Consider the following 26,052-nt stretch of genomic DNA (forward strand, 5'->3'; position numbering starts at 1 on the left):
AAAGATTGAAGGCAGGAGGAGAAGGGGACCACAGAGTGGGATGTTTGAATGGCATCACCGACTTGATGGGCATGAGTTTAATAAGCAACCTCCAGGAATTGGTGATGGACAGGGATGCCTGGTTGCTGCGGTCCATGGGGTCACAAAGAGTCTGATGCAACTGAGAAACTTAACTGAGCTTATTTGATCCTCATGATAACCCCAAGAATAATTAAGACATGGGCTATCATACTCCTTTTATAGATTAAAGGAAAGTAAGGCTAAAGGTAAAGGTAAGTGAGCTGCCCAAGATCGTGAAGTTAAGTAAGTAGAAAAGCCCAGGTTTTCTGATTGAAGTCCCTTTCTGATGAAAAGATTTTCTGGTTGGCTGTTTAATTTCAAATATTTTATCTTATTTGTGAAATAATTTAGCTTAACAAATATTAATAAGAGCTAGCTTGTTTTTGAGTGCTTACTCTGTGCCAGACACTGTTCCAAGGTCTTTATGAACTCATCTAATCCTCGAGACAACACTGTCATCTAAGCTGTCAGTCTGAATTAAAGACAACCCTAGATCATTGGCTGTTTTTGCCTATAGAGACTGCAGACTTGGTTAAGTCTTTTTAAATACAGGTTTATCATGTATGTTCATCTTTATTTGCATTATTATAACACATTTATTAAGCACTTAAGCTAGGAATTTCACGAAGTATCCAGGATACAGGGACATTTGGCAAAGTCCTCCTTGAAGAGTTGAAAAGCAATATAAAATAGATAGCACACACACAAAGGAAAACCATGAGGTCTCATTTAAATACCTTTTGAGTGATAGTCCCTTAACCTGCCGCTGGGGTTCTTAGGAGAAACAATTGCGGACAGGTGGGGACAGAACACTTTGCTCAGAACATAGAACTTGGTCTGGCCTTACAGACTAAGTCACCATGTGACAAGGAGAGGGAGACCCTCTGCAGTGGAAAGGACAGTAGCTGAAGAGAGACTGGTCTATTATGAACCAGCTGGACTGGGACAGAGATTATGGGAGGCAGGGAGTGGGAAAAGTGATTGAGAAAGTTGGGGAGTCTTGAAGGCTAGAAGGAGACACTGAAGAGTTCAGAGCATTGACCAATCTGAGTTTGGAAAACATTAAATTATAGTCGTAATGCTCAATATCCCAGGCACCAGTTGAGGAAGGAACAGCCTGGAAAATTACATTTGCTATAGGTCTACAATGCTCCCAGGCCCTTCAAAGAAACAGCAACAATTAACAGTAGCTACTGTGTATCAAGTACTAGGTGTTTGTTTAATCATCAAAGTCAGAGAAGTTAAATGACATATCCAAGATCATACATTCAGTAAGTGGCCTGCTCAGGTTTTGATCTTTGGTCATTCTGATTCTGTTTAACCTCTCCACTACCAAATTCTGCTTGTACCTGCACCTCCCTAGTAAGCTGCAATGGTCTGGACTAGGATGGGGATGGTCATGGAAAAGAAGACATTACTTGGAGACATATATCAAATATCCTGGTTTTTCTTTCTAATTCCATATGAATCACAAGCTCAGGTCTGGGAGGAGGGGAATTGCAGTCTGTCTCCATAGAGTGGAAGAAGCCTCAGGATGGTTGCTGTCCGGTAATACTGAACAGTGAGCTCTTCTGCTTCACTTTGGAGCCAAGACGCGCACTGAGCTGGATCCTGGTATCAGATGCCTGCCCGTCTCTCTCCCTCACTGACTGGTGCCTGATCTTGGGTTTGCTAGTTTATATACTATAGCAGCATAAGACAAGTTTAGAAGACAAAAATAACCTCAGAATTATCTTGTGAATTCATGGTAATTACCACGCAATTACATGCTCAGTAACCACAATGGAATTTCAGAGTATTTACAGCTCACTTCCACACACAAAAGCTCAGGCTTCTGGGCCTTTGCTGTGAAGGCCTGAGCATGGCACAGCCTGGCATGGCAGGGTGAGCAGGCGTGGTTGTCATGCTCCCCCAGACTGACTGCATAGCTGAGCCAGAGCTTCTCTTAGCCAGTTCTTGTTACCCTCCAATTATCTCTGCCAGAGCTACATTGTCCTCCGAAAGATGTCCTCTAGGGGCGAGGCCTGGGATGACTGTCCTGAGCTGTCATTTTCTAGAGCATGTGTGACTGTCCCCTGTTTTGTGAATCAATCTCTGTTTCTGCCCCAAAGCTCTCAGTGACTGAAAGTCCCCTGAATTACATCCTTTGAAGTACCTCTTCAGTCTGAGAGAAGTGCAGTCCACTTTATTTCATGTATCTATTCTTTGAAGAAATACTGAACACTAGCATCATGTCCAGCCTGGGGATTCAGAAGCCAAACAGTGCCTGCCCTCAGAAAACTCCCTGTCATGAAACAGCGCCAGCCAGGAGAACAACTCATAATAGGTTAGGGAGATAACAAAGTACAGTTGTGAGACAATAGATGGTCAAATAGATTTTGCTTTGTAAAAGTAGAATTCCCAGTGGCTCCAAGTGGGGACATACCAGTGGGGGTGCACAGATCGATGCGTTAGCCTGTGGGAGCCTAACATTTTTGTAGGTGTGGACCCTGCTTGTGTGTGGGCTAATTACTACTACGGATAACGTGACCATCAGATACACTATGTAAATGTTGAAGGAAAAGACACAGTATGTGGGGGACGTATGTCACAAAAGATGAACATGAAATCTGTGTGTGTGTCTGTGTGTGAGATGTGGGGGAAAGGATGTTTATTTTCTGCTGGGTACTCACTCAGTCAGCCGCAGTTCTCTGCATTAGCTCAGAGGCAAACAGGGGGCCTGGAGTTTCACAAAAGATAGTGTGTCAGGTCATTAGGATCCTTGCAACCAGCTGTGAGCCAGCAGTGAGCCAGCAGCACCCCTTTTCCTTCTCCTATTTCAAGTCACTGCATGCAATCAGGCTGTTGCCCAGCACCTGAGGGTCCCCAAAGTTCAAAATCTGGGCGATATGTAGCCGCTTTTATGCCGTAAGGTTGGCCACGGCTCTATGTGCAGTTTTCCATATTTCCATTTACCCAAGGACAAAGAGATAATTGTCAAAGGCAAATATCACATTTCATGAAGGACATGCTACGAAACTATCAGGAATCAATACTTTCTTTTGTGCATATTAAATTTCCAATATTTTAGGAGATACTGTAGTTGAAATACTTTGGACCTACTATAACCAGTCTCTTTGGGATAGCTCTCATTCATAGGCAAGCAAGATAAAGAATAGCAATTTCCCAAACAAAGAAAGCAGTTGGAATTAAAGCTCTAGCATTGGTCCCTTCAAGGAGGTGAAGTACACTTAATTATTTGTTGCTGAAGAGCACAGTATGGAAAGGCAGAAAGAATCTTTTCAGCAAGAAATCTAGTGAAAACTATTTTAGCCAGGGGACCACGGTTGGCGTCATACTGATAAGTCATGCTGGTATGAGGTGATGAAAGTAGCAGTTTACCTCTCTCTCCAAAACAAACAACCCTCATCTAACCATGAAAAAAAATCAGGCACACCTCAACTGAGGGATATCCTACAAAATACCTGATCAGTACCCCTCAAAACCGTCAGGTGAGACTGAGAAACTGTCACAGGGGACATGACAAACATAAGGTGGAGGGGATCCTGGAACAGAAAATGGGACCTAGGGAAAACTAACTATATCCAAATAAAGTATGGGCTTAACAGTAATGTGGCGATTTGGTTCCTTAGTCATGACAAACATCACGTACGTGTACCGCATCAACGTGCCATGTCAAAAGCAAGGGAACTGGGTGTGGGCGATACAGGAATTCTCTGTATAATCTTTGCAGCTTTTCTCTTAATCCACAATTATTCTGAGATTAACATTTTATTTAGGGTTTCCCTGGTGCTCAAGCGGTTAGGAATTCACCCGCCAATATAGGGGACACGGGTTCAATCCCTGGTCTGGGAACATCCTACGTGCTACGGAGCAGCTAAACCCATGGGCCACAGCTACTGAAGCTTACGAGCCCTAGAGCCCGTGCTCCACAGCAAGAGAGGCCAGTGCAATAAGAAGCCCATGCACTGCAATGAAGAGTAGCCCCTGCCCACTGCAACTAGAGAAAGCCTGCGCAGAGCAACAAAAAGCCAGCACAGCCCCCCAAAAAGTAAAGAAATTAAAAAAGAATTAAGTTTATATATTTTGTGAAAAGTTTGACATTCAGCTGTGGTTTTTTTTTCCAGTCACAGGCAACCAGTCGCTATGCAGTGATGAGCACCCAGCTGAGGCACGACAGTCTCGCTCTGGTTTTCCACTATGTTTTTCTCCAAATGTGTAAGGCTCATGGCATCGGCTATAATATTGAGGTATGAAGGATGGCAGTTGGCCAAGATTGGACCAAATGTAGGCCTGTGGGTGATTTAGGCAGCTAATAATTTGGTACCCCTTCAAACAGATGTTCTTTAAACATTGGTTTGACATGTATTTAGAGGAAGGCTGAGTGCTGCTTGGGGACGAACAGAAAGGCAATTCCCCAGAGGGTAGCACTTGGTCCTGGGAAGTTGATATCTGTCCCCAAACTCATACACCCCATGTTAGTAAAGTAGAAGCCCTGTAGCTCACCAGACTTAGGAGTCATTTAGGGGGACCCTCTCTTCATTTTGAAGCATTTCTTGACTTTCTGACCCCACCCAAAGCTGTTTACCTATGAATATCCTTCTAGTCTGGTTGGGCTGCCATAACAAAACACCATATACAAGGTGGTTTAAAGGGCTTCCCTTGTGGCTCAGCTGGTAAAGAATCTGCCTGCAATGTCGGAGACCTGGGTTCAATCCCTGGGTTAGGAAGATCCCCTGGAGAAGGGAAAGGCTACCCACTCCAGTATTCTGGCTTGGAGAGTTCCAGGGACTGTATAGTCCATGGGGTCTCAAAGACTTGGACACGACTGAGTAACTTTCACTTCATTTAAATAACGTAAATTTATTTCTCACAGTTCTGGGGGCTGGGTAATCCAAGGTGAAGTTCCAGTTAATTCAGTTCCCAGTGAGGACCCTTCCTGACCTAACAAAGTAACTGCCTCTTTGCTGTGCCCTAACATGGTGAAGAGAGAGCAATCTCTGGTGTCTCTGTAACCCCTCCTAGAAGGACACAAGTTCTATCCAAATGGGTCTTCACCCTTATGACCTCAATAACCTTAACCATGTCCCTAAAGTCCGTGTTTGCAATACATTCACATAGTGTATTACGGCTTAAACATATGAATTGGGGTGTTGGGGAGTGGTACACAATTCAATTCATAGTGTCCTTCTACATACATATTGTAGTTTCTTTCCAGGAGGAGTTCTGACAGAAAACATTTACCCCCATTTTTAGTTTATTTCCAGTGATATTGATGGCCAGCTGAAGAGTCAACTGTAGTTTTCAGCCTCAGAGTTTATTAGACTTACATATGCCAGAAGGTGGCTAAATCTAACTCCAGCTTATCTGAATCAACTTATTTTATTTGCTTCTAAAATATCAAAGCAGAACAAGCTCTGTGAGTGGGCATATTTGGCAGAGAAGTTCTCCTGTTGAAAAGAAAACATACTCCATAACTTTACAATTCCCAAAATTATTATTAGAGATTTATTTCTTCGGCTGAAGGCTTTGTACTTGATTGAAGTTCTAGTACCCCTGAGAAAAGTAAAGCACCAAATTTTTAAAGTTATTTACACCTTCGTGGCTCTGAGTTGATCAGAGTCATTTCTAAGAACAAATTTCAGTACAAGAAACAGGCTGCTATGGCCCGGGAGAACAGTGGATGGTACAAAGGAAGGGGTTCCACTGAGGGTGAGAAGAATGGAGAAAGGGCTTAGAAGCACAGAAGACACAATGGGCGTGGCCTCCAGGTCTCCGGTGCTAAACAATCTATAAAGGATGAAAGATGAAATGGAAGAAAAAGAGAAAAATAGACTGAAGGTGATGGAGTGATGGAACAATATGAAGAAGAAAAAGATAACAGGAGAAAATCTGGAGGATAAAATCCAGAGACTGGAACATTCTATAAAAATAAGGTGTGTGTGTTAGTTGCTCAGTCGTGTCTGAATCTTTGTGACCTCATGGACTGTAGCCAGGCTGTCTCGTTCATGGAATTTTCCAGGCAAGAATACTGGACTGGGTTGCCATTTCCTTCTACAGGAGATCTTCCCAACCTAGGGATCAAACCTGGGTCTCCCACATTGCAGGCAGACTCTTTACCATCTGAGCCACCAGGGAAGCTTCATAAAAATAAGGTAGGAGGAGATAAACAGAAAGAAAAAGAACAAATAATAGATAAAGCTAAAGAAGAGATGAGAAATTGAGTCATGAAACTCTGAGGCAAGAAGGAGACATGTGACTACTTGGAATATTTGCAAATTCTCTAGCAATGACCTTACTCTATTTTTCCTGTGAAGGATTCACATCTGTTCAGACCCTGGGATCCATCCCTGATCAGAAGTCTCTACTTGTTCTCTCCATTGCATTTTCTTGGAGAGGTATTTAAACAAGTACCTACTATGTGCTGGCACAGAGCTAAGCACTATTACATTATTATCTCTTTAATTTTCTGTAAGAAGTTGCTATTACTGCCATATTACAGTGAGAAATTTGTGCTTAAAGAGTTTAAGCACTTTCCCTCGCCACACAGCCAAGCATTTTATGGAATGCCTTAATCCACAATTGTCCATGAAGTCAAATATGATTCTTTTTCTTACATCAGAATACCTCCTATGCACCTTTTTCTCTCTAAAGACTGTTTCTCACTAACTATGTTTCTAAAACATTATTTCTAATCTGTTCCAAGAATTCTGAGATCCATTTCAAATGAAATATTCCACCTAGGTATTCCTTATGTATTCTTCATTTGAAGAAGCACAGACTTCTCCATAACCCCCTCAACTGTCTCTGACAAAGGAAAAAAAAAAAAAGATATGTATAACAATGAACTTCCTTAAAATTGTATTGCCTCCTTGGGTTTTTCTGAGTCTATAAAGAAGATCACTTACCCTAATTCCAGAATTACATGTGCTATCTCCTTTCCATGTGTGTGTGCTCAGTTGCTCAGCTGTGTCTGACTCTTTGTGTCCCCATGGACTATAACCTGCTAGCCTCCTTTGTCCCTGGGATTTTCCAGGCAAGAATACTGGAGTGGGTTGCCATTTCCTCTTCCAGGGTATATCCCCAACCGAGGGACTGAACCCACATCTCCTGCATTGGCAGGCAGATTCTTTACCATTGAGCCACCTGGGAAGCCGTTTCCACTCTTGATCAAATTTAATGTGGCAAGAAGCAATATTAATAACACATCAATGTCATTGCTACCAAAAGAAGAATCCTCAAAAGTCCTTATTCTCAACATTATGTTTTTCTTGCCATTATCATCATCAAATTTCACATGTTGTTTTTGGTCCAAAATCTCAGGGGTGAAAAGGGGAAATGAGATCACCCTATGAGTTTATTTTTCCTTGCTGAATATTGGAAGGAAGCATTGCTGAGTTTGTAACCAACTCGGTAGGTCTCATTCCTGGTATTTCTGTAATGCTACAAAATACCCCCACTGATTTCCTAATGAAATGAACTTGTAATGAAAGCCATATGGAGAAAAGTGTCACGTTTACTGCCTGCGACAGTGTGGTGGGCTGGTCTCACACATATATAGGCAATGTGCCATGGTCCTAAATGGCTCCACAGCCACTAGCAATCACTTCCTCAGGCCAACGGATTGTCGTGGTGGCTGATCAAAATATTCTGACTCTCCTCCTTTCACGCACATAACAGAATTATACCTCCTCCACCCTGTGCTAGTGAAATATGAATGGAGGTGATGTATGTCTCTCTGTGCCTTTAAGAGCCATTCCATGAGTCACCATGTCCTTTTTCCTGCCTTGGAAATCCTGGAAGCACACTGAAATGGAGCCTCCTTCAGCTCTGATGTACCAGCGGGGACCAGAGATCCATGCTGACCCACGTGGGAAATGAAGTATGAGCAAGAACCAACTTTTTTGTTACACAAACTAGTAATTGTTATTTTTTTTTAACTACTGAAGCATAACTTAGCCTACTTGATTGACTCAGAAATTAGTATCAAGAAAAGGATGCACCCCAAAAAGAAAAGAAGTATTATTACTTCACCATGTAGTCAGTACAAAAAGTAATAAGATATTTTCCATTTGTGTACCAAGTCAGGGATTGAACCTGAGTCTCCTGCATTGCAGGCATATTCTGTACTGTCTGAGCCACCAGGGAAGCCCCAGAAAAGGGCACGTTGCCTCGGGGAAACAAACCCCGTCTCCCATTTGACAGGTGGGGATATTCCCCACTATTCTAAAGGCAGGGGGCGGGTGGGGGGAGCTTCCCTGGTGGCTCAGAGGTTAAAGCATCTGCTTGCAACGCAGGAGTCCTGGAGAGCGCGAAAGCTGCAGTAAACTCAATTATGATCACTCATATTTCAAGTTCTCAGTAGCCCCCTGTGTCTAGTGGCTACCATGCTGGACAGCACAGTAAAGGATGCAAGACAAGATCATCTAGTCAATAGTTCTTAGCCATTAGAATGACTGCCCATTAGAATGGCCTGAGTGAGATTTAAAAAGTACAGATGTTCAGGCAAGTTTGGGAATAAGGAGAGGCAAGTGAGGCACTTACCCAAAGGACCTCAGTAATAAAGATAAATTTAATAATGTAATGCAAAATGTTAAAATCAAAATTAATTCAAGAAATCCATGATGAACAAAATATCAATATTTCAAAGAAAAATATACTGATGTTTTTCCTTTGCCTTGGGCTCTAGTATGGCTTAGTGTGTCACTGTACCCAGGGCCCAGACCAATAAAATCAGTACTTTTAGAGGTAGGGTCCAGGCATTAAATTTTTAAAGCACTCAGATGATTCTAATATGCAGCCAGCATTGACCACCATTCTAGGCCATTGTCTATTCTAATGCCTAGATTTCCTGATAAAATGGAGAGTCAATGGGGAGTTGCAGTTCTGGTATGTGGTATCTTTTACTAAATCCTCCAAATGTAGTTTTTTGTTTTTGTTTTTGTTTTTTTTCTGTTCTCCTAGTGATGAGAAGTCCACAGCTTCACGGGACAGCCATTTCCACTATTGGACAACTCCAGCATTAGCTTTTGTTTATTTGAGAAAAGAATGTTAAAAGATAGTTTTCCAAAAAGGATAGTCACGCCTCTCATACAGATACAAAACTACACACATGATAAAGATTTTATTTAAGAGAGAAGAATTAGGCAGATTTTATAATCAGGACAAGAAAGAATTTTTTAAAAACATACATCTTTATAGATCATGACTGTTGAAATGAAAATGTAAATGGAGGCAAAGTTGATTTTTCCACATGGGAAGCAGGAGAGGAAAATCAACTGAACCTCTAACAAACTAGACAGAATTTCTCAGTCACTTGTAAAATATCTTCCATAGAATCAAGGTGTGATATGGACAGTATATAGCTTTCCTTTGAAGTACAAATTATTTTTCACACAACAAACTGCTTCCGTATATTTTTTATCCATTTCTCTTAGAACAGTGGTTTTTAAATTTTGATGTGCATGAGAATCACCTGGAAAGTGAGCTAAATTGCAGATTGGAAAAGGAAATGAAAGCAAAAACAAATAAATGTTGCTGCTGCACTGCTAAGTCACTGTCCAACTCTGTGTGACCCCATAGACGGCAGCCCACCAGGCTCCCCCGTGCCTGGGATTCTCCAGGCAAGAACACTGGAGTGGGTTGCCATTTCCTTCTCCAATACATGAAAGTGAAAAGTGAAACTGAAGTCACTCAGTCGTGTCCGACCCTCAGCGACCCCATGGACTGCAGCCTTCCAGGCTCCTCCCTCCACCCATGGGATTTTCCAAGAGTACTGCAGTGGGTTGCCATTGCCTTCTCTAAACAAATAAATGGGACCTAATTAAACTTAAAAGCTTTTACACAGCAAAGGAAACCATTGACAAAAGACCACCTGCTAAATGGGAGAAAATATTTGCAAACGGTATGCCAAGATATCCAAAATATATAAACAGCTCATACAACTCAACATGAAAAAAAAAGAAATTGATTAAAAATTGGGCGGAAGACCTGAACAGACATTTTTCAAAACAAGACACACCGACGGCCAACAAGCACATGAAAAGATGCTCAACATCATTTGTCATCAGAGAAATGCAAATCAAAATCATAATGAGATATTACCTCATACCTATCATCAAAAAGAGCACAAATAACAAATGTTGGTGAGGATGTGGAGAAAAGAGAACCCTCATACACTGTTGGTGCAAATACAAAATGGTGCAGCCATTGTGTAAAAACATTATGGAGGTTTTTCAGAAAACTAAAAGTATAATTACCATATGATCCACCAATTTCACTCCTGGGTAGAAAACACTAATTTGAAAAGATACACGCACCCCAAATGTCATAGCACCACTATTTACAATTGCCATGATATGGAAGCAACCTAAGTATTCACCAACAGGTAAATGAATAAAGAAGATGTGGTATATATGTACAATGGAATATTACTCAGCCATAAAAAGGAATGAAAATTTGCCATTTGCAACAACGTGGAGGGACTTAGAGGTATTATGCTTAGTGAAATAAATCAGAGAGAAAGAGAAATACTGTTTGTTATAAATTACATGTGGAATCTAAAAAATACAACAAACTAGTGTATATAACCAAAAAGAAACAGACTTACAGATACAGAGAACAAACTAGTGGTTATCAGAGGGAAGAGGGAAGGTGGGAGGGATAAAACAGGGATAGATTAAGAAGTACAAACTACTATGTATAGAATAAGCTACAACACAAGGAATATAGCCAGTATGTTAAAAAAACTATAAATGGAGTATAAGCTTTAAAAATTGTCAATCATTATGTTGTACACCTGATACTTATATAATATTGTATATCAACTATATATCAATTTTGAAAAGGTGCAGTATATATAGAATGGAATATTACTCAGCCATGAGAAAGAAGGAAATCCTGTTATGTGTGAGAACACAGATGAAACTTGACTGCATTATGCTAAGTGAAAAAAGCCAGACAAAGATTATACGATTTCACTTACATGTAGAATCTAAAAAAAAAAAACACGTCAAACTCAATGAAACAGAGTAGAGTGGCGGTTACCAGGGCCTGGGGTGGGTGAGGGATTGGGAGGATATTAGTCAAAGGGACAAATTTGCAGTTTGAAAATTAGAATAGGTTCTAGGGAAATCTAACAAAGAGCATAGTGATTATAGTCAACAATATTATATTATATACTTCAAAATTGCCACGAGACTAGATCTTTGATATTCTCACCACAAAAATGAAATCATAATTATGTGATGAGATAGAGGTCTTAGCTAAAGCTATTGTGATATTCAAATTACAATAAATAAATATATCAAATCAACATGTTGTATACTTTAAACTTATACAATGTTGATGTAAATTATAATCTCAGTTGAAAGACAACACCGACCAGGAATATCCCTATTCCATGTTCTAGAGACAGCCTTTCCAAATGTGCTTCTCACAATATTTGCAATTAGGTCTAGACTTCAATTCAAATCAGCCTTAGTGGTCTTAGTTTAGTACGTTTTCTTTGTTTCCAACATAATATGCTATTTTTCTCTTCTTCCCATTCAAATTTTATAGGACAGACAAGGAACTATCTTTATATTATTTGAAAACTTGAAGAGAGACAGGTTGGGAATGTTGTAAGTATGAAGTATGTCTAAGAGATGTAATAAGCTAAGAAAATAGACTATAACAACCAACAAGAATGATGCTTCTTTTGCATTTTAATCAGTCTGCTGATTCATTGAAAGTCTATCTTGTTTTATTTAGATCTTTAAGTATTTCATAAACTGACTTGAGATGTGTCAGTGGGAGTTCATTATTATAACTGATTAATTATCCAGAATCAATGGGTAAGAGTCTAGTTTTAACAACATACTATATTCAAACACATATACCTACAAGCCACAGCAAATCTGACTAATTGCAGAAGGGCAGTTGTCATTCTGACATGCTTAGAAAAGTACTCTGATGACTCAGCAAGATGCCCCCTAAGAGGCGGGGCCTGTAGCCTCTCCTCAGATCTAGTTCCAGCCCTGATGCAGTCTCCTTGAGGTACATTTTATGCTAAGAGTCCTTTGCACCATTCAGGGGGTTTCTCTGTGTTTTCCTGTTTCCTGCAAATTTCTCTCCAGGTTATTCTGGAGAGCTTAGTGAAAGTTTTTACCTCATCTAGGACTCAGAGCTTTTGAGTCATAGCCTTGAACTGTATCTTATTCATATCTTGAAATATGGTTATTTGGTACCTTTAAGTCATTCTGATTTGTTGGGAAACTTTCTATCCTATATTTTTCTTCCTTTTAATATTTACAGCACATTGAAAAAGATAAGATAAATATAAACTTTTCTTAGTGTTGCTTGATTTTCTCTGGAGGATTGAGAGGCTTTTTCATGAGTTGGCTGGGTTTTATTTGGGTTTATGACAATCAGACCATATCAGGTGAGAGCTCTAAGAGGGAACCTTACACATCAGAATTGTGTGGCTTGGCTTCACTGGGATAACTTCATCTGATTTCACTTATACTAGGATATTTCTGGAAATAGTGGAATTTAAGTAGAAAGTTCAAGGAAGGGAAAAATGAAGGAAGTTCTAGAAATGAATTATTAATAGGAAAGGGGACATACAGTCGATCTAGTTTCTTGGATCCCAAGCTGGGAACCATGGACCTGAGGAGGCTGAGGGGGTGGTTAGAGGAGCTTGAATCCATGTGTGGACTCAGCATCACACACACACACACACACACACACACACACACACACAATTTTTTTTTTAAGTATGAGTCTCAGTCTTCAGGATATGTAAGAATCACCTTGAGGGACTTTGTGAAACTACACAATCAAAGATTCTGATTTTGTCGATCTGGATGGGACCCAGGAATTTGGAGAAGCACCTGGGGTCCAATACATACTGACCTTGTGGCAATAAAATACAAATCACTGTTAAAAAATTAATTACTCTCAAAATCTCTCTTGGTAATTGTCACATTGCACTTGAAAATATGTGGACTATCTTCAAATATCTTTTGATAATGATTTATAACATAATTCCACAGTGATAATAGAACAGACTGTGTACCATTTCAATATCTTTAGACTGTGAAATTTTTTGCACCTTTTTTTATCTCCCTGGACATGTTCCACTGTCTCCTGGTTTGTAGTCTATGGGAACTTGAATAGGATTTGTATCATGCTATCGTATGAAAGTTGTATATATCTTAATTATGTTGAATTGGTTCATAGTGCTATTCAGGTCTACTATATCCTTCTACTTTTCTGTCTGTTCATTCTATTAGTTTTTGAGAGTTTGAGATTGAAACTCCTACTAAAAATCTTAATTTATCTACTTAAAAAATTGTAAAATATAGTAGAACTATATGTAACTTTGTTCTGTGTTTTCCAAGTCTACTGTAAATGTGTTATCATATTTTCATAATTTTAAAAAGAAAAAAATGAAAAGAAAATTAATGACTCTAAAGTTGTCTTTCCCCTTCATGGATCACAGCTTTGTCATGGTGAAGGGCCATCCAGGATGGACGGGTCATAGTGAAGAGTTCTGACAAAACATGATCCACTGGAGGAGGAAATGGCAACCCACTCCAGTATTCTTGCCTGGAAAACCACATAAACAGTACGAAAAGGCAAAAAGATTTGGCACCTGAAGATGAGCCCCTAGGTTGGAAGGTGTTCAGTATACTACTGGGAAAGAGCAGACAGCAATTACTAATAGCTCCAGAAAAAATGAAGCAATGGGGCGAAACCAGAAACGACACTCAGTTGTGGATGTGTCTAGTGGTGAAAGTAAAGTCGATGCTGTTAAAGAACAATACTGCATAGGAACCTGGAATGTTAGGTCCATGAATCAAGGTAAACTGGACGTGGTCAAGCAGGAGATGGCAAGAGTGAACACCAACATCTCAGGAATCAGTGAATTAAAATGGATGGGATAGACTGCTGAATGGCTAAGGAAGTTGTGATACATATACACAATGGAATATTACTCAGCTATAAAAAGGAATGCATTTGAGTCTGTTCTAATGAGGAGGATGAACCTAGAGCCTATTATACAGAGCGAAGTAAGTCAGAAAGAGAAAGACAAATATTGTATATTAATGCATATATATGGAATCTAGAAAGATGTTACTGATGATCATATGTGCAGGGCAGCAAAGGGGACACAGACATAAAGAATAGACTTTCAGACACAGTGGGGGAAGGAGAGGGTGGGATGATTTGAGAGAATAGCATGGAAACATACATATTACCATATGTAAAATATGTAGCCAGTGGGAGTTTGATGTATGATGCAGGGAGCCCAAAGCCAGTGCTATGTGACAACCTAAAAGGTGGGAGGGGGAGAGAGGCAGGAGAGGGGTATAAGAGGGAGGGGACATATGTATACCTATGGCCAATTCATGTTGATGTATGGCAAAAATCATCACAATTTTGTGAAGTAATTATCCTACAATTAAAATTTTAAAAAAATTAGTTCTAAAAAAATGGAAAATAAATAAAATGGACGAGAATGGATGAATTCATTTAGATGACCATTATATCTACTACTGTGGGTGAGGCAGATTTTACTTTCTTTGGCTCCAAAATCACTGCGGACAGTGACTGCAGCCATGAAATTAAAAGATACATAAACCATCTCCTTGCTCCTTGGAAGGAATGTTATGACAAAACTAGACAGCATATTAAAAAGCAGAGACATTGCTTTGCCAACAAAGGTCATATAATCAAAGCTATGGTTTTCCCAGTACTCCAGCATGGATATGAGAGTTGGACCATTAAGAACGCTGAGCACAGAAGAATTGATGCTTTCGAACTGTGATCTGGAAAAGACTCTTGAGAGTCCCTTGGACAGCAAGGAGATCAAACCAGACAATCATAAAGGAAATCAACTCTGAATATACATTAGAAGGACTGAAGCTGAAGCTGAAGCTCCAATACTTTGGCCACCTAATGTGAAGAGCCAACTCATTGAAAAACATCTGACTCATTGGAAAAGACCCTGATGCTGGGAAAGACTGAAGGCAAAAGGAGAAGGTGACAGCAGAGGATGAGATGGTTAGATGGCGTCACCAACTCAATGGACATGAATTTGAGCAAATTCTGGGATATAGTGGAGGACAGAAGCCTGGCATGCTGCAGTCCATGGGGTAGCAAAGAGTCCAACACAACTTAGTGACTGAACAACAACAACAACAATTTGCCTTTGGCTATTGTTTTTTCTATTAAAAGAAAAGATACCAATGTTCAGTAGCTATAAGGGGTAGGAGTAGGTGGTCCTTGGATTTAGGGAATGTAACTCAAGAAGTTTGGAAGTACTTGGCTAGTCCACTTCCTTCATTTCAGAGAAAAGAAATGAAGACCCAGAGAGCTCAAGTAACTTCCCCAAAGTCACAAAATCAGTAGCAGGGCATAGAGCTCTGGTTTCCTGTCTTGGAACTGGGAAGATTTCTACTCCCCCAACCTGATCCAAGGAAAGCCCAATCAGGCTGTAAGGAAGCCATTCCAAAAGGGTCTAAGCCTGACTCTAAGGTGACTTATTTTACAGATAACAACTGGCAAAGAATCCCAAAGTTATTTGCAGCTGCCTTAAGAGGCATTAGCTCTTTAGGTTCATCCCCTCAGGACAGAACAATTTTTAAAAATTAATCCATTCCTTTAATCTATTTTTTCCTTTGCTTAAAAAAAAGTTTGAATAATTGCTAGAAAAATACCCTGGAGTTTTGTTTCGAGGTTAAAATTTACAGTGGTCTAGTGGTTTGGGAATGTTCACTGACCATAATTTAGTTCTGCAAGATGGTTTTCAAGTTCTCTGAAATCTTCCTTAAATGTGTGTTCAGCTTTATACAGACAGCTATTCATGAATGGGGCACATTCTCCTCTGCACATAGATGGGATGCATTCATAAGTGGCAGGAATCACTTGTATACATGAAACAGAAAATAAACCCTAGATGAAAGTCTTCAAAATGCTGAGGTGCCAATGTCTCTGTAGGCAAGTAAATTGTTAAGCATGAATTACACTCAGAAACAATTCTCTTAAACTAACAATTTTTAAAATGAGCTAATACTAGTGTCCTAGCTCAGTGGTAGCCTTTTGCTAGGAATGACTGAACCTATTCCTACATTCTGCTATGTTGATTAATAAAAAAATATTTATTACACAAATCCTTTTTGTTGACAAGTTAAAATGGAGCCTCATCTTTCATATCTCCCTGAAGATTGCCACCTTGTGAGATTGAAAATACTCATTAAATTCCATCACCAGACAGGCACAAATGAGAGGGTGATTGTTTTTAAGCATGTGAGGGGAATCGTTGGTAAACTCATTTGTTTGGATATCATTAACAGAACAATCGGTGAGGATCTCCAGGGGGTCCTCATGACCTTTGCTCGCAATCTCTTCATCATCCATCAAGAAATATCAGCACCTAATATGCAAGGCGAGACCAATTTTAAGGTGAGGTGTTAATTAACTAACGATCCTGGTTAATTTCTATACAAGGGCTGAAAATACCTCATGCTGTATTGTAAACAAGTGCTAAACCATTTTTTTTTTTCATTGTAAGCGGTACATATTTTACAGCATGTAGGGTCAATATTGTAAGGTTCCCACTGAACCTGTTAGTTAAATTTAATAGTTTGAAACTTTTTCTTTAAATATAGTAGACTTGTTTTAACTTGCTGCCATTTCCAAATCTAAGCTTACAAGACAATAGGGCTTTCTGATGTTGAAGGTGACATTGAAGTACCACAATGGAGCCAAAACAGAGACTGTCACAACCAAAAATCCTGACTATAATCTACCTATATTTCAGATAATATGATATCTGGCTAAGGATTCCTGGGAAGTCTAAGTTTCTAGAGCCAGAAAAGTTCTGCAATCCCAGGAAGGACAACGTGTATAGGGAGAAACAGAAGAAAACCTCAGTATATTTGTAAGCCATCTGCTCCACCCCATTTTGCTGAAGTGGGACATCATAACATTTTGAAGCTTCCAAACATCACCTAAGGATGTTGCTTCAGAAAATCCAGTCATGTATAATTGACTAGAAGTCTCTAAACTCTAGAAAATGAGAGCAAGATTCCAAAATTCTTTAAATATCAGCTAAACAGAGACGAACACTTGATATTGCTTACTGGAGTGTGCATCTGGTTTGCAGTCAGCCTTCATCTTGTTTGAATGGGTCAAGTAACTCAAGGAATTAAATCAGAAACCACATGTGATTTTTCTCTTAAATGGAAAGCCCAACAAAAGCTTGATAAAAATAAAAATTTTGAATATTATTTTTCCTTGAGTTAGGGCCCAGTCCCACTCAGCCAGTTGAGTCACTCAGTCATTTCTGACTCTGCAACCCCATGGACTGCAGCACGCCAGGCTTCTCTGTCCTTCACCAACTCCCGGAGCTTGCTCAAACTCACGTCCATCAAGTCAGTGATGCCACCCAACCAGCTGATCCTCTGTCGTCCTCTTCTCCTCCCGCCTTCAGTCTTTCCCAGCATCAGGTCTTTTCTATGGAGTCAGTTCTTCACATCAGGTGGCCAAAGTATTGGAGCTTCAGTTTCAGCATCAGTCCTTTCAATGACTGTTCAGGACTGATTTCCTTTAGGATTGACTGGTTTGGTCTCTTTGCAGTCCAAGGGACTCTCAAGAGTCCCTCTGTAACAGTAATAATGATAGTAATGCTTTGCTCTTCAGAGTGATTTTATGTGTTGCATCAACTTTCACTGGTCTTTCTAAAGGATCTGTACTCATCATTTATAGTCTAAGTTCCTGCCAGCTAGCATCATTTCATCTGTTACCATGATGTGCAAAATTCTGAGCCTATATGCACGTGATTAGTTTAGTCTGTCCAAATACAGCTAATAGTCAGGATCAGATGGTGCTGTGGACTGAACTATGTTCTCCCAAAGTTCACGTGTTGAACTCTTCATCCGCAGTATGATAATGTATGAAGAAGGTGACCTTGGGAAGTAAGTATGTTTAAATGAAGTCATAATGGTGGGTTCCTCATGATGGGATTAGTGCCCTTATAAGAGACTAGAGACCTTGCACTCTTTCTTTCTCTCTGTCTTTCTCTGCCTCTGTCTCCCCACTAAATGGGAACACAGCAAGAAGATGGCTGTCTGCAAACCAGAAAGAGAGCTCTCACCAGGAACAGAAAGAGCCAGCACCTTGCCCTCAAACTTCCCAGCCTCCAGAAATGTGAGAAATAAATTTTTGTTGTTTAAGCCACCCCATCTACAGTGTTTTGTTATAGCAGCCTGGGCAGACTAAGGCACACGGTTTATCCCCCAAGCCATGCAGACTTAGTAGACTCCAACCTTGGACTTGAGGTTGGCAGAGCCAACTGCTATGGACAAAATAAGGCCTTTTCTCTCTGCCCTTTGTCTGACTTTAAAATCATCAAAAGTCAGATATTCTTAAGTAGCTTTTAAATATCTCATGGTTTCTGCATCTCATGTGAATTATTGTTATCTTGACTTTTTTTTAACCCTTGCTAGAAGGTCCAAAGGTAAAAACTTTAAATCTCAATAAAATAGGAATAACTTAAAAACTTAAAAAATGTAATAGATTCATTTTTGGTAATATTTTTGTCTACTATCCTAATGACAGCCTGATAAGTATTTTCAGTTTGTAAACAAGGATTTACCAGCAAAGTAAAGGCCAAATAAAAATGAAAGATGATGCAGAAAAAGCATTTAACAAAATTTAACACCCTTTCTTGATTAAACAAAACACTCAAACAAACTAGGACTAAAAAGTAACTTCTTCAACCTGATAAGGGCATCTGGGAAAAACTCACAGCTAACATCATAGTTAATGGTGCAAGACTGAAAGCTTTCCCCCCAAGATCAGGAACAAGAACAAGGATGTCTGCTCCCACCACTTCTATTCATCATTATAGGAGGTTCTAGCCTGGACAGTTAGGCAAGAAAAAGAAATAAAAGGCACCAAGTTTGGAAAGAAATGAACTATTTTTATTCACAGATGACATGATCTTGTATATAGAAGTCCTAAAGAACTCAGAAATAATCTGTTGGAACTAATAAATTCAGCAAGTTTGTAAGACCCAATAGCTATATATCAATATAAATATCAGTTGTATCTCCATACATCAGCAATGAACAATCTAAAACTAATTTTTAAATAAAAAAGAATAAAATATTTACAAATAAGTTTGGCAGAATGAGTACAAGACCTATCTGCTGAAAACTACAAAACAGCATAAAAGAAAGGAGACCTAAATAAGTGGTAAGTCATTCTATGTTTATGGAACAGAAAACTTAACATTGCTAAAATGGCAGTACCCTCCAAACTGACTCACATATTCATTGCAATTCCTATCAAAATCCTAGCTGGCTTTATTGCAGAAATTGACAAGATAATCCTAAAATTCATTTGGAAATTTGAGAGATCCAAAATAGTCAAAATAATCTTGGGAAAAAAGAACAAAGTTAGAGGGCCTCTCAATTTTAAAAACTTACTACAAAGCTACAGTAATCAAGAATATGTGGTACTATCATAAGAATAGATGTATAGATGAATGGAATAGAATTGAGAGTCCAAAAACAAACCTTCACTTTTACAGTCAATTGACTTTCAACAAGCGCCAAGCCCATTCAATGAAAAAAGAATAGTCTTTTTGATAAATAGTGCTGGGACAAATGGATATCCACATGCAAATGAATGAAGTTGTACCTCTCAACTCCATAGCAAATACAAAAGTTAAGTAAAACTGGATTAAAGACATACATGTAAGAGTTAAAAGTATTAAATTCTTAGAAGAAAACAGGTATAAATCTTCAAGACGTTGTGGTTAGCAATGGCTTCTTAGATATGATACATTAAGTTCAATCAAGCAACATAAAAATACTAAGTTGGATTCCATCAACATTGACAACTTCTATGTACACCAAAGGATACTTACAAAAGTGAAAAGACAACTTACAGAATTGGTGAAATATGATGTCTCTAGTGTCCACAGTATATAAAGCACTCTTACAATTTAACAACAGAAAAACAAATAATCCAATTAAAAAGTGAGCAAAGGACTTGAATAGATTGTTGTCAAAGAAGATATACAAATACACAGTAAAAACATGAAGAAACACTCAACATTATTAGTTATTAGGGAAATGCAAATCAAAACCATAAGATTCCATTACACACTTAAGATGGCTACAATCAAAAAGACATAATAACAAACACTGACAACGATACAGAGAAACTGGAACCCTCATACGTTGCTGATAGGAATATAAAATGGTGTCATTGCCATGTATAGTTTCATATTTCCTCAAAATGTTAAACAAAATTGCCATACGATTCAGCAATTCCACACCTAGTTTTATACCCAAGAGTACTGAAAATATATGCTCATATGAAAACATATATTAGTATGAAACATTATTCATAAGAGCCAAAAGGTAGAAACAACCCAAATACCCATCAACAGATAAGTGGGTGAATTCCATTATATCATATTAAATGAATAATATTTCATACATTGGAATACTAAGTATAAATCTTCATGATCTGTGGTTAGCAATGGTTTCTTAGGTATAAAACCTAAAGTGCAAACAACCAAAGTAAAAATAGATAACAGATACAATGAAATATTATTCAGCCATAAAAAAGAAATTAAGTTCTGACCCATGCTACAAAATGGATAAACCTTGAAAACATTATGCTGAGACACAAAGGGCACAATACTATATGATTCATTTACATGAAATGTCCAGAGTAGGCAATTCTACAGAGATAGAAAATAGATCAGAGGTTACCAGGAGGTAGGAGAGGTAGAAAATGAGGAATGGCAGATAATGGGTATAGAATTTCTACTCAGGTGATCAAAGTGTTCTGGAATAACACAGAGTAATAGGTTCTTATGAATATACTAAAAGCCACTGAATTATACACTTTAAAAGGGTGGATTTTATGATATGTGAATTTTACCTCAAAAAAAAACTTAATAAAACGCATGGAAATGTGCCACTTTTCCTCCCCCAAGCCAATGGAAATAAATGCTCCCATCAGCTGACTAGTCCTCATTTTAGGGTGACTAGACCACAGCATCCCACTCCAGTGGGAATCCTAGGGATAGCGGAGCCTGGTGGGCTGCCATCTATGGGGTCTCACAGAGTCAGACACGGCTGAAGCGACTTAGCAGCAGCAGCAGCAGACCAGGGCATCTCAAATTAACTGCATTGAAGGACCTGTTTGTTGTATTTTTTCTGATCTATTATCCATCAATACATATGTGAAATACAACAAAAATGAATTACTAGAAAAATAAAATGAAAAAAATCAAAGTCATATTACACAGAAGCCCATTTTTTCATTATATTTAATAGACACAAAAATCTCTATAAAGGTTTCCAAGTTCTTCCTCTCAGTTTTTAACCCATTTCGTTAAAGACTGAAAAAGTGGAACACATTTTGAGCAGAACTGATCTAAACCATACTTAATTTTAAAAAGGAGCAAATGCTTGAGGAACTGGATGGAAGACTTGTAAGAGGTCTTTAAGTAACAAATACTATTTTCACTGTTCATTTACAGACTACCATTAATGACCTTGAAGCCATTCTGGGAGTAACAGAGGAAAACAAGTTGAGATTTGAAGAAAACCTACAGTCCAAACATTAAAAACCTGATAAGTGAATGATCCTGGAACACTTCACTGATTTTGGATTCCAATCTGAAGCCAAAAAATGGGCAACATTCATTTTTCTGTTAGGAATAAAAGGAAGGGAAATTTAGTTTGCTTTGTTTGCTAGGAAGGGTAACAGAGTAGACTATAATGTAATGCTTTCTTTAAAAATTGTTTATTAAGTAATCTTATTTTACTTATTAAACCAAAACCTAATTGTGTTATCATTTCAATCAATCTCTTCCTCTTCCCAAACACAGGAAGAAATAAGCTATCAAGAAAGTTACAAGTCTTACTAATATCGCTTCTGCATCTATCTCTTTATAAACTTCAGGATTATGAAGCTTTAAAAAAAATTCTCTGGTTTTCTCTTCCTATTCCTAATAATAATTTGTCTTCTGCATGTAAAAAATTGAATAAAGGCTTAATCCTCGCTATTTGGCAAAATGGAAATGTCTCTTTTTCCCCAAGAAAATTACTTTTCTATGGATTTGTAAAGTGATCTTTCATCACTCATTGTCTTTTTATTGTGCCAAGCCACTATTGTCTGTTGTTGCCTTTTTTCAAAAAGTAAAATAAGCCAACATCTAGTTAAATAATCAGAATGTATCTAGGTGGCAGTATCTGCTCTTAGTTTAACAGTGTAACTCAGCCCTCTATCTTGAATAAACATTTGTATTCTCTAGCTCTCCATTAATACAGCAGTAGGATTTTTACAAGCTTAATTCAACAGTACCTTTTAAAGGGCAAAGTGTTAAAATTATGCAGTGTTGACACTCTTGGTGTTTGCTTTGTAACTGTTGAAAGTATTTCTACATCTTCCAGCTTAACTGAAGGGTGAAATATGCAAGTCACAAAATCACAGAGTTGTTTTAAAGAATGACCTTTGTATCTTTAAAACTATTTGAGTGTGTTGAGGAAAAGAGGGGTATTTATTACCTATGGAATTTCAATAATGTGTTAACTCTGCCTCAGTTATAGGCTGAATTTCTGCAAAACAGTTAACATTAGTGTGTGTGTGTGTCAGCTTTTGTTTTGCTATAGTTGGAAGTAGACTAATTAGCCAGGTTTCCTGCTTGTGATAGGTACATCGATGACCTCTTTTTCTTGCCAGATCGCTCAAATCCATATGAGGGGCCCATTGTCCAGACACTTGACGGATAGGAAGTACTACATGCCCATTAGAGCCTCGCCTCGATTGAAGCCAGAGCAACATAAGGTCCAAGAGACTCATTAGTTCACTGGCACAGTCGTGTCCTGAGAGTAAATGAAACCCTCTGTCTCCTTATGGCTCTCATCTGCTCTGGACTTTAAAAGAAAACTGTCTCTGTTTTGTTCAGCACAGCAGTGGATCTTTCACATAGTGAGATCCCCTTCTTAATAGTACAAAACTGTTAAAATCTATCAGGGAAGTTTTTATATGTGAATTTTGATTAGCACTCTTGAGCCTCAAGCTGCTGGCAAGAGTAAAATGAGTTCACTCTCCCATACCTTTTTTTTTTTTTTTTTTTTACCCACATAATCAGTTTCTCAAACAATGCACTTTCCTTCTTGCCTCTATCATTAACAGACACCACAGAATGCCTGTTTCCAAATTCAGGCCTTATATTCAGATTAAGGTCTCACTGGAAAGTGATTGAGAGTCAGGTTCTCTACCTAAAAAGCTACGGCTTCAAAATCAAAGGAGAAAAATTGGTATAATAAAACAATCACTTCAAGTAATTACCTGAAAGAAGCCAGAGGACCAGATTAAATTAGTGAAATGTTTTAATTACAGAACATTTGAAAAGAAGCATAGTCCATTATCTTTTAGCATATATGAATAGCAAAGATACTGTGCTACTGGTAAACTAAGTTTGAAAAAATATCATGTATATGTGTACAATGTGTCCTAAACATAAATTAATCAGCATAACTTACTGAGTTTTTACTATTCTAAATGGGAAACTGAAATCTTTGTCAATAAGAGGATTTTTTGAAAATGATTGCCATTTTCAGGAAGTTTTGGGGAAAAGCATACATTTAACCATAGAGCTATCTTTGTGAGAGAAATGACCTGTTCTTTAATATTGAATGTTTGTGATGGTTTGAGAAGCAAACTCAACTAAACATTTAGGAGCACATTATTATCTCCTTTTATATTTTACCTTTTTTATACTGGTTTTAAAGAAACTAAATAAATGATGTTCAGTGGCAAATTGTGCTTTCTGCTTAACTACTTTTCGCTATCTACTTACATTTACCTTCTACTGAACACATTGTTGGCTAGATATGTACTGTATTAGAAGCTTCATATAAATTTTTAAATTATATCTTTCAGAAATACTACTACTGTCCTCATTTTACACATGAGAAAACAGAGATTTAGTGAAGATATCTCACCCCGTGTCTCGGGCTGAATGAAATTTGAGATTTAAACCCATTTACACAAATTCTGGGCTTCCCATTTGGAGCTGGTGGTAAAGAACTGTCTGCCAATGCAGGAGACACAAGAGACTCCAGTTGGGAAGATACCCTAGAGAAGAGCATGGCAATCCACTCCAGTATTCTTGCCTGGAGAATCCCATGGACAGATGAGCCTGGAGGGTTACAGTTCATAGGGTCACAAAAAGTCAGACAAGACTGAAGAGGCTTAGCACACACACAACACAAATTCTATTAATAGCATGTTTTATAAAGTAGAAATCAGTCCTGAATATTCATTGGAAGGACTGATGCTGAAGCTTCAATACTTTGGCCACCTGATGTGAAGAACTGACTCATCTGAAAAGACCCTGATAGTGGGAAAGATTGAAGGAGAAGATTGGAGGAGAAGGGGATGACAGAGGATGAGATGGTTGGATGGCATCACCGACTCGATGGACATGAGTTTGAGCAAGCTCTGGGAGTTGGTGAAGGACAGGGAAGCCTGGTGTGCTGCAGTCCATGGGGTTGCAAAAAGCCGGACACAACTGAGCAACTGAACTGAACTGAAATAAAGTAGAAAGTTCAGTTTCACTTGTCCCAGCTTGTGTAAGGGACTTACTCTTTTATAACAAATTCTAATGTGCTGGTTAAAGCATACAAAGATAGTTTAACTTACATGTGTTTCTTGCTCATAACATAAACTTGGGCAACTGACAGCATTGTGAAGCATCACAACTACATGATCAAATAAATCAGAAGAGAAAGTAGTATCAGTAGAATTCTATGGGGATGAATCTGTAAGGTGGAGGACTGATGATAGGTATGTGTGGGAGAATCTGGAATACGGGAAATCATGCCGCATAGTTTCATTGGAAAGATGGGTGTTAAGAAATGGGAAAAGACTTCCAAGAGGATGTAGAGTAACCTGGGAGGAGTTTGGGAAGCGTTACTTCAGCTGTATCATTCCAAGAATCGCAAGCATCCTATTTTCAAGTATAAAAAGATGTATTTTATCCTAAGTAATATGTTAGTTATCATCTTCTAGCTTTTAACAATTAATAATTTTTATGCCACCTTTCTTCTAAAGAGCTCAAAGCACTTTGCATTTGTTATCTCATTAATTCCCAAGACTGTCCCTGTGGGGAAGGTAATAAGTATTTTAACATTTAAATGTTTATCTTTAAGAATTTCTCAAGCATACATTAATTATACTTCCAAAAATGTAAATGTTCATTAGTTTTGTTTTACTGTTCCTCTGGCTTTAATGTGCATAACACATTTGTTCAACTCTTTAAATGTGTTAATCACAGTAAATCTTATTTGGAAAACTAGAAATTAAGTTGCCAAGATAATGTGAGGGTAGAGGTTGCAGGGAGAGAGGAAGCATTTGACTTCACCTTTCTCACTGAAAGAAGTTTGGTCCAATCAGTGGTAAATGCAGATGAAATGAATGTTCAGTGACTCTTCCGTATCTTTTCTGTATCCCATTCTTTAAGTGTGCCTCACAAGGGTAGGGCTGTGTCTAAAAGCCTGAGGCAGATTGAGCTACTATTTCCGTCTTTGTTTTTTGCTAATTCTGTGGAACAGAATACTGATGCATTCTATTAAGAGTTACATCCCAAAGAGTCACAGAATAATAAGGACTAGAAACCTATCTCCCCAGCTCTGCCTTTCTCTGAACCGGCCATACTTTTCTCAACTTTCTAACTAGAAAAATGACCTGCTCCTTAGGGAAGCAGTAGAGATTAATTGACCAATATTGGGAAAGTGTTGTAAAGATGAAGCATTCTGCATAAATGTTTAAGTATCATTATTACATTGCAACTTCAAATTGAAGTTCTAACTTTGAAATGTGATTATACACTTCCCAAGAAAGCCCTTGCATAACCACATATATAGGTTTATTTTTCACTCTAACAGCCTAACTCATGGTTATGAAACT

The 26,052-nt window shown here is 38.5% G+C and overlaps 1 protein-coding gene across 1 annotated transcript in view; it reads left to right on the forward strand.

Annotated features, from left to right (window-relative positions):
* The window catches only part of IQCH (IQ motif containing H), a 160,236-nt gene extending 134,746 nt beyond the window's left edge, over positions 1-25,490 (forward strand). Inside the window, exons 13-16 of the mRNA XM_060418882.1 lie at positions 4,188-4,310; positions 11,620-11,681; positions 16,401-16,509; positions 21,614-25,490. Coding sequence (XP_060274865.1) covers positions 4,188-4,310; positions 11,620-11,681; positions 16,401-16,509; positions 21,614-21,700 — 381 coding nt within the window. The 3' untranslated portion in view covers positions 21,701-25,490. The remainder of the gene's footprint in view (positions 1-4,187; positions 4,311-11,619; positions 11,682-16,400; positions 16,510-21,613) is intronic.
* Positions 25,491-26,052: the final 562 nt, after the last annotated feature.

The sequence above is a fragment of the Ovis aries genome, chromosome 7, assembly GCF_016772045.2.
Source record: "Ovis aries strain OAR_USU_Benz2616 breed Rambouillet chromosome 7, ARS-UI_Ramb_v3.0, whole genome shotgun sequence".
Taxonomy (NCBI): Eukaryota; Metazoa; Chordata; class Mammalia; order Artiodactyla; family Bovidae; genus Ovis; species Ovis aries.